Source organism: Caenorhabditis elegans, chromosome X, assembly GCF_000002985.6.
Source record: "Caenorhabditis elegans chromosome X".
NCBI lineage: Eukaryota > Metazoa > Nematoda > Chromadorea > Rhabditida > Rhabditidae > Caenorhabditis > Caenorhabditis elegans.
The window spans coordinates 16,827,889-16,845,007 of record NC_003284.9 but is presented as its reverse complement, the minus strand read 5'-3'; the positions used below and the strand labels follow the sequence as shown (position 1 = coordinate 16,845,007).

Sequence of the window (17,119 nt, the reverse complement as noted above, 5' to 3'; positions counted from 1 at the left end):
TTTTCTTTTTTCTTTCTTACTCTTCGCCCGCTCAAAAGTTGCGAACATTCAATCTTCATACTGCAAAATGCTTTTCAAGTTTTTGTATCTATTGTCTGCAGCTGTCAGTTGTCAATTCCAGGATTTTGAGGGCTCTGGCGAAGAAGCTTGTAAGTCTTTAACTTCTAGATAAACATTTAGACAATTTACAAATTATTCTATATCCGACAAGCAAAAAATTTGGAAACGTGTACTTTTTGGTCACACAATTTCAATAGGGGACCTCCTCAATTTAGTCAGTTTTGGCCCTCTGAAATTTTTTGATGAAATAACATAAAGTTATTAAAATTGTACCCGTCAGTTAGAAACCGTTTGCAAATGTTCGACCATGTGTTTTTGCCCAAAAAACTTGCGCCATTTTGTTAGTGTCAAGTAGGTATATTTCAGTTGAATTTTTTCAAATAGATCAAGTAAAGGTTCAAGTTTCATTTGCAACTAAAAAAAAACTTGCACATTTTATTTTCTAGTGATCGATGAATATTGGCTCCAAAGACTTATTGAAAATGTTGGAATTCCTCACTACCTTACACAGAAAGCTTACCAACTCACTGCAAATGCAAAGGAACATGTCGACGAAGACGAGATTCTAACTCTAGACGCTTCGGTCCCAGACTATGCAAGACAGGTTTTCACTACACAGGTTCTGAGCACGGATGGGCTAAGTCAAGAAACTCTGCAAAACTCGACGGAAAAGTTCATGACAGTTGTGTACTTTGCATTTCGACCTTTTGGTTGTGATCAGGACGTGAGTTTTTTTGTTAGACACAAAAGAATCAAAAAGACGGAGCAAAAAAAAGCAATACATTAATCCTAACTTTCAGAACATCTGGCCAAGTGTTTACAATTTGACACGAGACAACCTCGACTGCCTGGCTTTCACATTGTTGCAAAGAATTTATGACAAATCAGAGTTTGTAAGTCACGGGAACAGGCATATGACACCTTCATGTGTTCTGTTGCGATGTGTTTTGAACTGGGTACAAGTTTCGGGTACTTCTAGGATTTCCACAGTTGAGTTGCTATGGAATGATAAAGCACACATCGTATCTGCTCTCGACAATCAGTCCTTTGTGCTCATTTTAGTCAGAAAAGTTAAACATTTTAGCCAAACACAAATATAATAGTATTTTTCATTTAATATTATATTTTAAACTTGATATTTTCAAATACCGAAAACCTTTTTTTTTCGTTGAAAGAAAACACTAATTTTACAGACAAGGAAGTACTTCGCACGAGCTATTCATTTTGGTCTTACCAGTACGGCTCCAATGAATCACAGAATTCATGAAATGGTATGCTCTGCATTTGAAAATCTCTACACAATCAAAACTCATATTTTCAGATGGTCTACCAATATCTCCTACCAACTCTTGACCGAGTATGGTTCAATAGCATGAAAATCCAATTTAAAAACAGTTTTTGGAATGAACAAGAGTATTCAAGAAAATCGACCTACGAAGATAACAGTTTTCTTTGTGGATCTTTCCCATTTTCAGATGAAGTCCAGGAGAAAATCAACTACTATTTTAACTCACGATAAAACAAAAAGCTTTTTGAAATTGTTATTCTCAATTTTTATTCATATATTTTTGAAAATAAATCACTTCCTGTAGTATTCTGGTGTATTTTGAATAATTGTGGTTTTCCTCAATTTAACAAATTACAAATAACAAAATTAAATACTGAAATACTTTGATGCTGAACTTCACTTCTCTGATTGTTAACATGATCTGAAATTAAAAAAAAAACGCTAACGGGCTTCCATGCAGACGCCAAAACGCCTGCCGCGCCTGTCTCGCGCCGCGAGCCACGCTTTTTGTTTAGTGCGGCGCAAAACCCGGAAAGGGTCGGGCGCGGTCAAAGAGGCGTGAGGCGGGCAGGTTGAATACAGGCAACAGGCCCTGCGCAAAAAAAAAGTTTGTATTGTTTGAAAATGTTTCTAATGTAAGGATTTTCTCCAAGATTACAATTTTGTGATACATAGAAATATTGAGTATGTTTTATTAGAATGTATAGTGTTGAAACAAAAATATAATACATTTGAATATGTTTAATGTGCGACTGTTTCTCCGACTTTGACATGTGACATATCATCCATCTGAAGAATCGACTGAAGCTGGTTCTGAAAACTTTGACTTTTGAAATAATTATTTTTCAAGCCTAACTTTGAGAATTCTATTTGACTCTACAAGGCGCTCGTTGGTGTCCTTCATTCGTTGCTCCACAATTTCCAATTCCTCCTCGCTTACAATTTTATCCGTTGCCAATTTTTTCTCCAATTGGGCAATCTGCAACATCCGACATACATTGCTTCTTCCTCCGCTAATTTCCATTTTCTCCCCCCCCCCCCTCCGTTTTTCCCCGATGGGTTTCTATTCATCTGTAGTAATAGTTTTCTTTTCACCTTTAGATGAAGCTCCTTGTTCTTGTCCTTTTGCACTTTCCATTCAGTCGTCGCCCGTGTTTGTTCGTTTTCAATGAACAGCGCTTTTCTGACACCTGAAAATTGAATCAATTCGGTGTGGTTATTGTATTTTTTTAGGCGCTAAGAAGTAGTCAGAATCCACACAAAGTTTTTTTTTTAATATTCTGAAATTGAAAACTATTAATTGTAACTTACCATATGCAATCGCCGACTCTAGTACATTCTGGTAGGCTGCAAAAGTCATTCGAATTTCATCACGAACGCGAACCAATAAAAGACCTCTTTCCACACAGGAGACACTGACTTGACGGATTAGCTCATCTGGAAGCAAAGAAGATTCACACACCTGTCTTTTTGTCAAAGGGCATCATTATGCGCTTGAAAGAAGACAAATGGGTCTTGGATGAATTGAAAAAAGGAACACTGACCGAAAAACTGGCCGTAAAGATCGCGTCGAATTGGGCATATTCCGAATGGTTTTGCTCCCCGGTCTTTTAACTCGCTTTCCAGTTTTTCCTCGAGATTTATCTGAAATTTTTTTGAACGTACTTCTAACATTCGTGTTTATATTTAAAAAAGAGGTTTAAGCATTTGGTTTTAACTATTAACAAGTTACCTTCTAGTTTCACAAATATCTAAATATTTTTCAAATTCACACCAAATTACCATGTCATGTCGCGTAGCAGGATGAAGCGACGCTTGCTGTTTCCATAGTTTTCCGTTTTGTTCGTAAACTCTACAAAATGTGTCTTTCATGATCATAATTCTGTTTTTGTTTTCTGGCTTAAGCTGCCAATTTATCAAATTACCCACCTCGGCGGAAGTATACAATCAAGAATAAGCTGTAGCTGGTGTTCACTTTCAATGTGATCGTCTTCGCCGCTTTCAATGATACTTTCAAACGTGACATTGGTTTCTCCTTCTATTTTTGAAGTTGTTTCCTCCTGAAAATCAGTTTGTCAATTTTTAATTTTTCTTGATGTGACATGTTTGAAGTGAAAATCATAAGCATGTGAATAAATCTGAAATTAACCTCAACCGCATATGATTTTAGCTGTGAGAAAGTAGTGTAGCAAAATTTAAAAGAAAAACAATTAAAAAAAAACAGTCTTTGTGTATTGATTTCGCACAGTAGTTGAACAATTAGATTCAAAACCAAAATGTGTGAAAAAAGCAACAAATTTGGGCTTTTTTTCCAGAACTTTGTTTTGGACCATTTTGGGTCTAAAAACACAAAGTCTCAGATTTTGGTACTCCACTTTTAACTTTATTAGAAATTAATTAAAATTTGGACTTCTATACATTTTTGGACAACATTACTAAAGATAAAATAGACTTACTGCAAGATTAACTTGTAAAAAAATATTAGAAGGAGTCTCAGTTGAGCCGAGAATTGTTGAAGTCAGCGAACTTTCAAATTTTGGTTTTTCCAATGCCATTTTCCGTCAGAGTAATAAAAACGTTTGAAGTTAAAACGCTTTATATTTTATAGAGTTTACCAAATTTTGAAATAAATGCTTTTGTGAAGTCGAACTATTTTCGTATGAAATTCAACGACGTTTGAGCTCTGCCTTTCCTTCGTCTTTCAACAGGATGTTCGCATCAGTTGCATTCATGATTTATTCCTAAAACGCGTTGAACCATGTGGATTGAAAATTGGACTGGTGTAGTTGATCTTATCAGTGAGTTAATTAGCTAAGCATACTACCAAGAAAAAAGTTGTCTTCCAGGTTTTTTTTTACAAATATCCTTACACTGAACAAGTTGAGAGAAAAATTCAAAAATTATTGTCTAAAAAGTGCGCAGCTCGTTCAACATTTTTTGTTGAGTTTCAGATTTCTTGTTTCTATGGCATGTTGGGATGAAATTCCGAGTCGAAAAAACATTTCCAATGATTTAACAAAAAGTTTAACCTTAAATTTTCCAAAAAGTTTAACCTTAAAATTTTGAGGCAACTTAACGGCTCATGAAAGTAGTGAAAAATTCAAACTCAATATATTCTGGAACTGAATTTATTATAAATTTATTCAAAAATTTTAATTTTGTATCAAAAAGTGACCTTGAATACTTTTCCTGGAATTTGGGTTGTATCTTTTTTTTTTTTTTTTTTTTTTTTGTACGTTGTACTTTTTGGTTGTACGTTATGATTTGGTCTTACTGTAATCAGTTGGTTTTCCATAGTCTCAAACTTGTTTGCTTGGTTATAATAACAACTGTAATACACTCATTACAAGTTTAGGTATGGACACTCCAACTCCGGACCCATCGATGCGTGAATCAAATACACCGTCGCCATCTCCGAGCCGCCGACTGCTCCAAACGTGAGTATAATTGTTTATTAGAGCATGTTAGAATGCTAAACAAGAATTCTGGAATAAAGCAATTGGGGGCAAATGAATCGAAAGTGAATGCAGTCTGCGACATGCAAAAGTCATTCCAATGCAACGTTTGCAGCCTGGGAACCTTGAAAATGTTGCGAGAGTGAGAAATGCGCTCAATCATTATCATCTTTTTTCTGTCTTCATATGTCAAACCACTGACACCCGTGGACTTTTTGTTTCGCTAAACAACTCTTTCTTGCTATGATTGTAATGAACAGCTAGCTTGTCTTTTTGACCCGACTCTACACTGCACTCAGACTCCAATCCCACTTCGTAAATTGACTGTTGCCCTCTTCCTATAAATCGCTGCTGGATTCTTGTGGTCACACATGACTGCATTCGAATTCGGAGCTGAGCAATTTGCCTTCAACCAGATCACTGGCGGAAAGGCGGAACTAGCTTCTTTGCCAGTTATTCATTCATTGGAACTTTGAAATTTTTGTTTATTAGAACTAACTAGAGAGCAAATAAATAACAGAACCTCCTTAAAATGAAGGATCTACTGACTGTCACGGGTTTTACGAAAGAACGAAGATGAGTTTTTATTTAAGTTTAAAAGTTTGGTCGATCGAAATTACTACAGAAATTTGAGAAATCCATGTAAAGTACAAACAGTTCTCAAAATGATAATCATAGTATTACTTGCTACTTTTTACCTAGACGGGGTGTAGTACTCATAGTATTTAGCAATTATGGCAATTTTAAATTACCAAAATTTTTGTTTTGCGAGATTTATTTTGTTATTGACCTGTTTTGTTAGCATTGAGACAATCGAGAAAAATTACGATAAATTAAAAAAAATGAAAATGTATCTTTTTTTCTAGGTTTATCTATTTGCCAAATTTTGCAATTATCGAATTCCAAACAACGCAAGCTTTCTATGAGTTTATAGAGCTTTTCTATATTGTCCTGAACATATCAGGAATTTATTGCGTTTTCAGAATTGTTTAATCTTTCCTGAATATTCAAACACTTCTCAAAAGTTTATCAAATTTTCAAAAGTTTCTAGAACTGTTTGAACAGTTGGCAAACTTACCAAACATTTCCTCTAACTTTCGAATTTTACAGAAAATGTTTGGAAAAATCATTCGATTCAAATTCGGTCCCTTTTTTTAAACAAAATGTTGTTGCTTCTTCCGAAACTGATTAAGTTGTTGAAATGTAAATTTTGCCAAAATTTCTAAAGTTTAAAATCTGAAATTTTGAAGGAATGAATAATCAATTGAAAAGTTGCTAACAGTATCAGCAATACATTGAAAAAAAAAACAGAAAAGTTCGTTATGTAATTATCATAAAAGTGGAATGTTGTGACTTGGGCTCCGGAGAGTCGGCGCATCCCAACTTTGCGGATGTATAGTTAATTAATTGGTCAGAATCACCCACGATCCCACAATTAACATCCGCCGCCGAATACTCACAATATCTTCCGTATTCTTCCAAGAACATTCGCTCTAATAATCATTTAATAAACAATTATTATTTGAATTTGCCGCCAAGCAATGCAGGCGCGCTCCACGGACAACAACGGAGTGTCGTAGCGCGCTCTCTTTAGCCATTGCTCACATTAATTATTGGCCTAAATTTGATGATGCAATTATCGTCACTCTCCTCCGATTCTCCCATCGTGTGATGCCGTACTCCTTCTAATTAATTATTATTCGACTCCTGGCTGCCCTGCAGCACATTCTCTACGTTTTTCCTGATCAATAAACAGGTTTTTATTCGTACTAATTGTTCTGTTATATTCACACCGCTCATCCCTCCTCTCGTTCCGTCCGTCGTCTTTTTTGTCACTCCGAGGTTCTGGCTATCTCTCGGATTGGAGTGTCAACATGGTGCACCGAACCGAGTCGGATTGGATCCGATGAACGAACCAAAAAGCCAGCTCGTGACACGGCGGGACCTGAGGAAGCGGCAAGCCAGTCGGAGGAAGAGGTCAGGAGCCTAAGCGTGCAATTACCGCTTGGAAGACGCGCCAGACGCGTGGAGTCGATTCAGGAAACCCTAAGCGTGGCTCAAAACGCTTGGAAGACATGCCAGCCGTGTATAGGAAATCCCAAGCGTGGCTCAAAACGCTTGGAAGACATGCCAGCCGTGTATAGGAAATCCCATGCGTGGCTCAAAACGCTTGGAAGACATGCCAGACGTGTAAAATCTACCACTGAACCCAACTTCATCTACGATGTCATCGGCTGCTCGGAAGATCCAGGAAATCGTGCCCAACAGCTCAATTTATGAAGAAATCCCCGCAAGCTCACTCAACACTCAACTGATGGTCGACAAGCTTCCCAATTGCAGCACGGATTCAGGAATGCGCACCTAGCCGCAGAAAGTGAGTATTTCTTTATAAAAATCTTCGAAGAGCAGTGGCACGGCAGTGGAGCCGATGGATATTCGTCGAAAAAATTTCTTCTGTGAAGAATAAGCCATTCGCAGTTTTGGAAGCCTAGGAGAGCGATTCTCTGCCTGGAAGACATGCTAGACGTGTTTTTGGAAACCTAGGAGAGCGATTCTCTGCCTGGAAGACATGCTAGACGTGTAATCGGAATCCCAAACGGGCAACTACCGTTTGGTTGCCATGCTCAGCCGTGTTGAATCAGGAACGTCCATTTTTGAATTTTTTCGTGTCATTTGCAATAATGGCACAGAAGAGGAAAAAAAAAAAAAGTGACGCAAAAGAGCTAATCTCGCAGCTCTCAGGAAGCCCAAGTGCTCAATACGAACTTGGAAGCCACGCCACGCGTGAGGGGAGATTGGCAAATCTACATGGCTCCCGGAAATTCTCCAATCATCAAACCACTTGCCACTGAACCATCTACCGCCAAAGGATCTCGGCTGTCCCGGAGAATCGATCAAAATCGATTCAAATCACCTCTAGGATCGGACAGCTTGGATATCGCCGCAAGGAGGAATTATTTATTGTTTTCTATATGATTTTTAATTCTAATAAACCACTTTGGCCTTCTAGCTCCGTTCCGGGAAGTAAAAATCTCACCGTACGGATTCTTCTCTCCATCGTTCGTTTTGTTTGTTTGTTTGTTCGCCAGGAAGTTGACTCAAGCTCTACGTTAACTTGAACGCCACGCGCAGCGTGATGTAGGACCCAAGTGGACGAATAAACACTTGGACGCCACGCCTAGCGTGATGAAGAAGCATCTCGAAACGATTGGAGCCGCGCCATGTCGCGGGATATAAATTCGAAAGGTAGAAGCTGAGCCTTACTCGCCAGGAGCCGCAACCAGGTTCCCCCCGGAAGGACCCCCCGGAAGGAGCCGGCGGGAAGTGACATATCGTCGTCAATTATCGGGAAATTAATCAGCAATCTGGAAATCCCTCTCCAGCCCGATCTGAATGTCATAGGAACCACTATTTCCTCAGGAGAGAGCCGAGCAATCGCTGCCCTCACGGCTTCTGGTCAATCGATAAAAGGCCAGCGGGAACTGCCAAAAATCGGCTTCCCCCCGGAAGAATTACCCGGAAATCTACTCTGCAATTTCGCAAATCTCCATCCGAATTCAAAATCAAGGAAAATCGCAATTTAAATTGCCGCCAATTGAATTTCTGGCTGACTACTGTAGACAATTGCGACCACGGCACACGATCTGCCGCACAATCACGGACTTTCTACTTTCGAATCCCAAAATCAATTTTGGATGTTTTTATGGATTTTTTTCTGGATTTTCACGCATTTCTTCGCTTCACTCGTTCATTTATTATACTTTTGTGACGTCCTATCCACAATAAGTCTGCAATTTTCCAGGATCGAGCACACTCATGCTTGGACATGCCGAACAAGAGCACCGACGACGATAATTCCCCGCTGCCCTGCAGCTGCCCAGCTTCTAGAAGCTCAGGAGATGACGTAAGGGAGAAACAATTACAAAATTGTGCGCCGGACCGATTCCGTTAATTCATAAGCGCTAATATTTACGTTCCATCAAAGATAATTATCGTCCTCGTTTCAGAGAGCTCCAACACCAGCGTCCATCATCTCGCTACAACGTCAGGCATTAGCGGCTGTCCTGGACGCCAGACTACGAATGAGTGCAGAACAAGCTGACGACGAGCAAAGACAAAGCGCTGACCGACGCGCTCAGGATCACAGGGAGAGCTTCCGACGTCTCCACGAAGAAGCATCAAGCTTCGCCGACTTCTTCACCAACGCGAGATTGCCAGCCATGAGGACCTTTTCGCCAGGTTAATATCGAGAGTATAAAGAAATGATTAACAATTTTATTGTTTTAGAGGCTGCCCGCAGCTCATCCAACTCTTCCGACAGGAATCCACGCATGGATCAAGATTTCGAACTGGCAATGGAACTGGCTTGTGAAGAAATGTCGGCGATACACGCGAGAGCCCAGCTGCCCATGAACTATGAAGCCAGCCATCCCCCAGAGCAACCATCCAGCGAAAGCGACGAAGACAAAAGCGTATCCAGCGCAGGTATGACAGTTCATAGAAAACTCTCATAAAAATCCAATTCAATTGTAGGAAGTGGTTCCATCACCACCGCGGCCGTCCTCGCAAACGTTGTAGCTCCACTGGAAGCAACTGTGGCTCGCATCAGAGCCCAGATCAACACGATTGGCAATCGAGTCGACGAGCTCTTCAAGCAACAAGCCCACATCTCTCGCCAGCTCAATCTCATCCTAGAGAGCGGCCCACGTCCCTTCAAGCGGATTATCATCAATCTATGGGCTCAATTCAAGGAAAGCGATTCCCAACCAAAGCAAATCACCGCGTTTGTCACCATCCACTATCAGCATTCGGAAATGGCTGCCCTCTTCAAGAAGACCGAAGAAACCACGTTCCATAGAGAGGGAGACGTCGTCGAGCAAGCTCCATATATCGCAGGAGCGGTGACGGCCAAACGCAAGGAAATCGCAAGAGCTGCCCACGCTCTCCAAGGACCAGTGGCTCAGATCACTGCATCAGTGGATCAACACTTCATCAGAGTTGGCGCGGAGCCCGAGATGCCAAGACCAATATGGACGTCGACAAGATTGACCGCATCCAGTCTCCGATACTCCGGCAACATCACCACGGAATTCAGACGAAAATTGGTCAAACTGCTGAGAACCGACAGCTTCCGAGACACCCAATGGATCACCATTCTTCCCCTATACCCTCCGGATGAAGAGGCTGCCCACGACGAAGCAGAAGCCGTCGAAGACGTGGGAGAAGTATCCGATTAAATCTAATTAATTGTTGATCGGTCTTGTTGACGCGGCTGACCACCCGCATTATAAATGTTCTGTTTTGACCGATTCATGCCATTTACGTTATTGGAAACCGGTTGCAATTACCGTGATAATATCTATTCTCGCTCAATCATAATCGCTCTAACATTCCTTCATTCAGAACTGCCATCATGCCCCGCGAAGAAAGTGAATCTCCACTCTTGGTCTACGAAGATCCGAGACATACGCCGTACACGCCGTCCAAGTATGCCAGAAAGGACGAGGAAGAGAGAAGCTCCGGAGGAGGAAAATCGCCGCCCAAGAAAGCTCCAAAAGCCCCGACTCGCATGTCACTTCGTGACAAATTCGAGGCTGCCCCCACCACCAAGAAGCGCAAAACGGCTCAAGACCCAGCCGATGGTGAGGAGAAAACTAATTATGCAGGCTACATTGATAAACCCTCCGTTTCAGAGCTCTTACAAGCCATCAAGCCACTCTTCGACCAAGTCAAAAAGGAAATGGCCGATCAGCTGGCTGACCAACTTGGAAGATTCCAGGAGCAACTCGACATGGCGGTCAACTCCTTCAGCGACGAGATAGTGAAGCTGAAGGCGGATCACGCCTTGGCCGAAAAGAACGTGGATACATATGCCCAAAAGGTCTCAGGAATGTTCCAGCGCGCGGATATGATGTCTGCCAACGTCCAGGAGCAGCGAACTCAACAAGCCGAGGACAACCGTATGGCCTCAAAAGCGAGAGACAGGATCATTTACGACATCGCCCAGGTCGCAATCAACATGAAGACGATGAGCGAGACCATCGCCAAAATCGACGCTCGTGAGGAACAGGCTGCCCAAAAGCAAGCCGAGCGCTACACCCCGCAAGGAGGACAGGGATCATTGGAGCCAGTGCTGAAGTGCCCACTGTGCAAACGTCATCACGCTCCGGAAAACTGCACCATCATCAGAAATGGACTCGATCGTCGCGAGGAAGCCGAAAAGATCAAAATGTGCATTCAATGCCTCGAAGTCGGCGTGACAAATGACGATTGGGTCCACGAAGGCTGCCCAAAGGAGAAGGAGCAGTGCACCAGATGCACCAAATACATGAAGCCAGGAGAAATCGCCCAGACTCACCACAACGCCACATTCTGCCTAATGCTCACCTCGAAGCAGTACAAGCTCGAGCGCAAGGGATCCCCGTCCGATCGTGATTACTCGCCAAAAGGCCGCAGAGGACCGATTCGCTCCCGCCACAACCGCTATGGAGGCCGAGGACGCCGCAGAGACAGCTACCATTAAGCTTCTGCATACTCGCTGCCCCTCCTCATTATCATTCCCGCTGTTGGATTAAACCCGTTGTTATTGTGGCCAAGCCACTTACCATTGTTACTGTTGTTGTTATTGTTCTTTTGGCTGCCCATTCATGGGATCTTATCTAAATAAAGCCTCATCGTCGAACTTCTTCAATTATCATCTCATTTATCCGTTCAAGAGTCACTCACTCACGAGATATTTTCAAAAATAGGGAAAGGGATCCACTCGGAAAATTAATCCAGCTCAAAACCCCACGGATAGGAGATAGAGACCCAGATACCTCTAAGCCGCCGCCAATAACCACCGCCCGCTCTACAATTGCACTAATACCTGCAACTTTCGGAAAAGAAGCGCTAACTCCGCGAAGCACATTTATTCGCAGCGCCTAAGGACCTGACAACCCATACCCTTTAGGTCAGAGCTTCAAGCAACGGGGTCGAAACTCGCAGCCCCAAACCTGATCAAAGAGCCCCATTCACAACTCGGAGATCAGGACACCAACCTTCTCATTAACTCACAGTTAATGTCAGCGTGTCGTACAATTCCCCGACATCGCTCTATTGCTCCGAATCAGGTCAGACGCAAACGCCCCTATTCACAAGCGTTGCGATAGCTCATGGATTTTATACGCGTGGAAATATTGGAGAAGCGGACTGATTAGACCTCCAACAAATTGAGGATAGCGGTGAAAGGGATTAGCTACCCCCACGTTAAACAGGAAGAATGTAGTACCGGTTATGGTAAATAAGTGCGCTTCAAGGATGTTCATTGGTGGCAGCATGCCCATCCCTTGATCTACAATTTCCCTTATCAGGACAGTCCCTAATCGACGGGTGAAGGATTATTCGAATACCATAATAGGAACGGGAAGTCATTTTAAATGTTTTTGCAATATTCGAAGTGCTAAGTAATCCTGTAATTGATCTATGATCTTACAGAAGTTCCGTGCAAACGCAGCACTCAACAATAACCCACCTGGAGCGGCCTATCCACCGAAGGGTCCTAGAAAGAACTACGAAGGCCCAGCACATTGTACATTGGCTGCCCTCCTCAAAAGATCCGTCCCGCTGACCGACGAGGACATCATCGTATTCGCCGATCGTGAAGGAAACTGGCCCATGGAATACGTCCCCGCAGACCCACTAGCAAAAGGAGGACTGCGTGCCTACGTCTGGAACGAAAGTAGACCGGACCCTCAAACCCATCTGGAAGAATCATTTACCCGCTGCCCCGAACTCGGCAAATGTAAGGATTTGGAAGTTTATTTCCTGAAAAACGCTCGTGCTCAAAACGTTCCGCGCAAAGATCCGTCGCTGCCCAGTGGCAGATGCAACCTGTGTGGAAGTCACTACTTTGGATTTGACATGAATGACCACAAAGTCAGAGGATGCCCGTTCAACAAGCTCAGCCCTGCTCAGAGACTTCGCTTCCAGGCTATCAATAACCTGGCGTACTGCCAACACTGCCACTCCAGAAGCCCAGATCACACCAAGTCACGTCATTGCTCACCGAGGAAATGTGAGAACTGTGGAGACTTCGGCCATCAAATGGAGCAAGCGATATGTGAAGAGAACATCGGAATCGATTCGACCTACTGGCAAGAGCAACAAGAACGTTACGTCAAAACCTCGAGAGTAAAATCTATCGAACGCATCCAGAAAGCAGCAATCACAGGTCAACTCAAATACGCCACGTATCTCGACAGCGCCGACACCTTGATCTGCCAACGTGTACGAGAAAGAGCCGACATCGCAGGATGGGGTCCGTTCTTTGATGACGACAAGCAATTTCCCAGGCTGGCCTTCTACCACTACACTAACAACAGGACAAGTGCACCGGTTCACTACCCGACTTTAGTCCCGGCGGAATACGATGTCAATATGATCTTGCCTACCCCGCAGTTGACACCACCGGAAGCAGCATATCTGATGGAAGTAGCGAAGCCTGTTACAACCTACAGACAGACTTAAGATGTAAGCCCATCAGTATAATATTCTAATTAACATCATATATCTACAGCGTGCCAACACTCGTGCACCGACATGGCCCGTTGGTTTGGCTGCCCAGACGTACACTCCAACCGTCAGAGACCGCGAAAGCTTCAAGCCAGTGAAAAAGTCTCCGGTAAGCCCATTGTCAGATAAGGCACGCTTAACACATTACCAGTTTCAGCCGCCGGAAACTTGGACCCAAGATCAATGGAACAAGGTGGAACAAAATTGCAAGGTCACCGACGAGTGGCACATATTCCAGGAAAGTGAAGACGCAACCCATCCGAACACGCTCACCGACAGAGCAGTGAGATACAGAGTATGTTAAAACTTTAGCTAAAACCTCTCAACAGCCTTAATTCAGCCGGGAGAAGGAACATCCGGAGCTCCAACGCTGCCCCCAGCAGACGATGAAGCGGACGAACATCCTGCAGCCGATGATGCGGAGGAGCCTCCTACAGTCGAGGACACGGAAGATCAGAGACAGAATGAACTGACGGAGATTAATAACCTTGGACCAGCCATGTGGCATTGTGACAAAGTCATCATCTTGGACGAATTCCCAGCACGCCCAGCATTCCAAGAGGTTCCATTCTACCTGTTCCAACAACTACCGGAACCAGTCGACAAAAGAACACTGATCATCCGCATCGGAGCAATTCAATACCTTCTCACAAGATGCTAGACAAGGAGTCTACTCGGCTGCCCCCATCGACGAGATCAAAGAATACCTCAAAGCAATTGTCAACTGGGCCCGCTTTTTGAAGCAAGAGGACTGGACATTGGTCCAATTTCAAACCAGATACCATCTCGCTGCGTGCGGACGTATTACGATTGGAGAGTGGACAAACGCTGCCCAAATCCCTGCATTTGACCTATGGCAGAGACAAGATGTACAAGCTGCCACTGCAGCCATCTTCAGACCGAGTCTTCCGCGAACAAAACCACCCGTTCGATAACATCCCTCAATACATACGTCCATGGTTTGACTTCAATATCCCCAGGCAATGGCAAACCCAGAGCTTCAACATCAGGAGGAAATGAGGTACATAATACTAAAGCTAAAGCGTCGCTCTAATAAGCAATTCTTCACAGACTGGCCGCTGCCATGCAAAAGGATACACTGGTGTATAGAGACGGAACCCGCGTTCATGACATCATCAAGCTCGAATTCACGATCACGAAAAACCCACCGGCTGCCCTCAAGGCGTACCAGGCGCGAAATACCTGGATGCAGCAACAACTGACAGGACTGAAACCCAAAGACGTCCTCGTAGGCTTCGAACCTAACGACGTCAAGCAATACTATCGCTTTCTCCTGGCTGCCACCCACTGGCTCTGGAAAGTCATAAAGGCAAAAATGATCGTGAACGTCACAGCATCCAGCTGCACACAGCAGATCGCAATTGGAAACGCATCCGGCCACCAGATGTTTATCCCGACCTTTTCGCTCTTCGTGAGACGCCGCAGTGAGGTCCAAGTCCAAAACTGGTACTCGCACGTCTGGAGTCATCTCTTCAGCACACTGCAACAACATCCGGCTTACAATTGTCACTGCCACATGGACAACAACGCTCCAGAAGAAGGATAAGAACAATCTAATGATTACTCGCTGCCCTCATTCTAATTCTCTCTATGTAGCCGATGATACATACCGGCCTGAATTGTGTTTTCTTGGCAATAAAGCCCCAATAAAAGTTGAAATAAATCCAGAGTTGTTACTGTATAAACATACACATTCACTCCGATCTTCAGAACTGTTTTGTAAGAAACTAGTATTTCACAATATTGGACGTCATAATGGCTGATCACCATTATTCATCATTTTCATCAATGGACAACCGATAACGAGGATTACTAGCGAGGAGACTGAAGTACTCCTTTCATCGCTTACCCAAGGATTTCTGGGACTTAGCTTCTTCCCAGTCTTCGTTCAGCGATGTACGCTCATGCATCTAGTGTAAGGAGTATCACGTTCGTTCAAGGGAGCCACATAGCTCGTGCCCCATTCATAGCACGACTCCCCTCACGTCGAGTCCCATTCACGGGCCCAATTACGTCACTCAAACTCCATCTCGACTCATATTGGTGGATACCGCTCCAACGACGGTAACATTTTGACGTGGAAAATTCAGGTGGACGGCCAGAATTGGCTAGCGGCAACTTCACACCCGCTAACATACCCACTAGTGGTAATCTGTTGAACGACAATAGGAATCAGACGTATCGTGCGGCCTATTCATACCCACGAGAAGCTTTACGTCGAACACCAGGGTAAGCCCTCTAATCTTGGTGGTTACCGCTCCAACGGTAACACCCTTGGCCGGAAGATTTTCAATGCATGGAATAACAACGCCAAGGTCTACACAGATACTATCTCACTATCTGCCTCCGTCAGCCCTCCGTACGGAAAAACCTCAAACCCCGTTGACGCGTACGTCCGGAAATTGACGAAAACCATAGAAGAATTCGCTGATTCTCTGGTCGTGTGTGACAACACACCTACGAAGCACCCCTTGCATAGTGACTTCGTCAACACTCGCGTCTTACCACCACGACGCCTACGCAGAAGGTTCAGCTGGATCATCGATCGCTGACAATCGGAAGTCTATAAAGACCTGTCGCGACGACAGCCGTCACTGCTGTTCAGTTCCAGCACAGAGCCTCACAGACATAAGCCTAAAACATGAACCCAATGCACACAATTGAGGAGGATCTCGGAATCCTACAGAGTCCCTCATAATCAAACATCCGAATATCTAACGGAAAATCAGCTGCCCCCGGAATCATACACGCCACTTGACTGGGAGAGTTTTCGGTAGACGCAATCACAACCTACCGAAGTTACCACGTAACATATGAGCATCAAAAACGCACTTGGCTCATGGAAAACACAAATTTCCACTCTCGTCAGACCAATCACGATTCTACGGACATACCTCTCATCATGGATTCCTCTATAATCCATCCACGGACATACAGCCCCTCGCGGCTGCAATACCTTCAATAGGAATCATGGATTTCCCTACAATCCATTAAACAACTACAAGGCACACTCACGTTTTTTCCCCTTGTTTCCTCCGGTCGACGACATTTCTCCCGGTGACATCGGCAATTTTTTTCGTGAAAACGCAGAAAGAAGACGTTTTTTTCCAGCTGCCCCGGTCGATGCTATAACTCCCGGCAAGCTTGGTTTTTTCCTACGTAAACCACAACTACGCTCAAGTTTTTTTTTCCTGGCTTACTCCGGTCGATACACTACTCCCGGCTAACCAGGTTTTTTCCGTAGTCAATACTCAGTTTTTCCCATCCGTTCCGGTCGAGGTTCCACTCCCGGCTAATGGGTTTTCTACAAGTTCGTTTTTTTTTTCCCGTGCTTTCCGGTCGAGAGTTCACTCCCGGTAAAGTGGGTTTTTTACAATCTACAAAGAAAATATCTACTCCAAGTCGTACAAAGGACCACACACCTACACCACCTACCGGCCAGGCGCATGTACGACACCGTACCGACCGATGTTTCTTGTTGATTTCTTCGAGGTCATCGACTCCTTACCGACACAACCAGTCACATACATCCGCGTAACATTAATACCACGACAACACAACAAACACGTTGATCTTCAAAAAGAGCTATACGGAAACGCTCGCGAGGCCTATGCCCGCTGTAAATTATTCAAGGACTAACTGGTTGCTATAAGCTGAGTCTCCAAGCTCCCCCCCGGAATGTTGTGACTTGGGCTCCGGAGAGCCGGCGCATCCCAACTTTGCGGATGTATAGTTAATTAAT

The 17,119-nt window shown here is 43.8% G+C and overlaps 4 protein-coding genes, 1 non-coding gene and 1 pseudogene across 6 annotated transcripts; 4 read left to right on the top strand and 2 right to left on the bottom strand.

Moving 5' to 3' along the window:
* The first annotated feature begins 33 nt into the window (after positions 1-33).
* Positions 34-1,653, top strand: F41G4.8 (uncharacterized protein). The gene is made up of 5 exons (NM_078320.5): positions 34-149; positions 507-784; positions 861-953; positions 1,254-1,331; positions 1,382-1,653. Exons 1-5 carry the CDS (start codon positions 68-70, stop codon positions 1,577-1,579), a joined length of 729 nt encoding a protein of 242 aa, NP_510721.1. The 5' UTR covers positions 34-67; the 3' UTR covers positions 1,580-1,653.
* Positions 1,654-2,034: 381 nt separating this feature from the next.
* Positions 2,035-3,970, bottom strand: dyla-1 (DYnein Light chain, Axonemal p28 type). Its single transcript, NM_078319.4, has 8 exons — positions 3,805-3,970; positions 3,278-3,408; positions 3,131-3,200; positions 2,893-2,992; positions 2,660-2,785; positions 2,444-2,538; positions 2,205-2,327; positions 2,035-2,161 (listed from the first exon to the last, which is right to left on the bottom strand). The coding sequence occupies exons 1-8, from the start codon at positions 3,901-3,903 to the stop codon at positions 2,090-2,092; spliced, it is 816 nt and encodes a 271-aa protein (NP_510720.1). The 5' UTR covers positions 3,904-3,970; the 3' UTR covers positions 2,035-2,089.
* Positions 3,971-6,077: 2,107 nt separating this feature from the next.
* On the bottom strand, positions 6,078-6,098 carry 21ur-14723. Its single transcript, NR_072923.1, has one exon.
* A 2,505-nt stretch (positions 6,099-8,603) lies between these two features.
* On the top strand, positions 8,604-10,112 carry F41G4.7 (uncharacterized protein). Its single transcript, NM_001373616.2, has 4 exons — positions 8,604-8,707; positions 8,811-9,042; positions 9,091-9,288; positions 9,337-10,112. The coding sequence occupies exons 1-4, from the start codon at positions 8,630-8,632 to the stop codon at positions 10,038-10,040; spliced, it is 1,212 nt and encodes a 403-aa protein (NP_001360036.1). The 5' UTR covers positions 8,604-8,629; the 3' UTR covers positions 10,041-10,112.
* Positions 10,113-10,216: 104 nt separating this feature from the next.
* F41G4.13 (CCHC-type domain-containing protein) lies at positions 10,217-11,326 on the top strand (the record flags this gene model as incomplete). The annotated part of the gene is made up of 1 exon (NM_001373615.2): positions 10,217-11,326. One exon carries the CDS (start codon positions 10,217-10,219, stop codon positions 11,324-11,326), a length of 1,110 nt encoding a protein of 369 aa, NP_001360747.1.
* A 941-nt stretch (positions 11,327-12,267) lies between these two features.
* Positions 12,268-15,515, top strand: F41G4.5 (annotated as a pseudogene). Its single transcript has 5 exons — positions 12,268-13,314; positions 13,361-13,465; positions 13,514-13,651; positions 13,697-14,377; positions 14,428-15,515. Coding segments are annotated over exons 1-5 (3,059 nt in total).
* Positions 15,516-17,119: the final 1,604 nt, after the last annotated feature.

Coding starts and splice junctions, on each gene's coding strand:
- F41G4.7 (NM_001373616.2), top strand. CDS start 8,630: ATGCCGAACAAGAGCACCGACGACGATAATTCCCCGCTGCCCTGCAGC. Junction 9,043..9,090: donor CATGAGGACCTTTTCGCCAG/GTTAATATCGAG, acceptor TTATTGTTTTAG/AGGCTGCCCGCAGCTCATCC. Junction 9,289..9,336: donor CAAAAGCGTATCCAGCGCAG/GTATGACAGTTC, acceptor ATTCAATTGTAG/GAAGTGGTTCCATCACCACC.
- F41G4.8 (NM_078320.5), top strand. CDS start 68: ATGCTTTTCAAGTTTTTGTATCTATTGTCTGCAGCTGTCAGTTGTCAA. Junction 150..506: donor GGGCTCTGGCGAAGAAGCTT/GTAAGTCTTTAA, acceptor TTTATTTTCTAG/TGATCGATGAATATTGGCTC. Junction 1,332..1,381: donor ATCACAGAATTCATGAAATG/GTATGCTCTGCA, acceptor TCATATTTTCAG/ATGGTCTACCAATATCTCCT.
- dyla-1 (NM_078319.4), bottom strand. CDS start 3,903: ATGGCATTGGAAAAACCAAAATTTGAAAGTTCGCTGACTTCAACAATT. Junction 3,409..3,804: donor TTTTACAAGTTAATCTTGCA/GTAAGTCTATTT, acceptor ACTGATTTTCAG/GAGGAAACAACTTCAAAAAT. Junction 3,201..3,277: donor GATTGTATACTTCCGCCGAG/GTGGGTAATTTG, acceptor CACATTTTGTAG/AGTTTACGAACAAAACGGAA.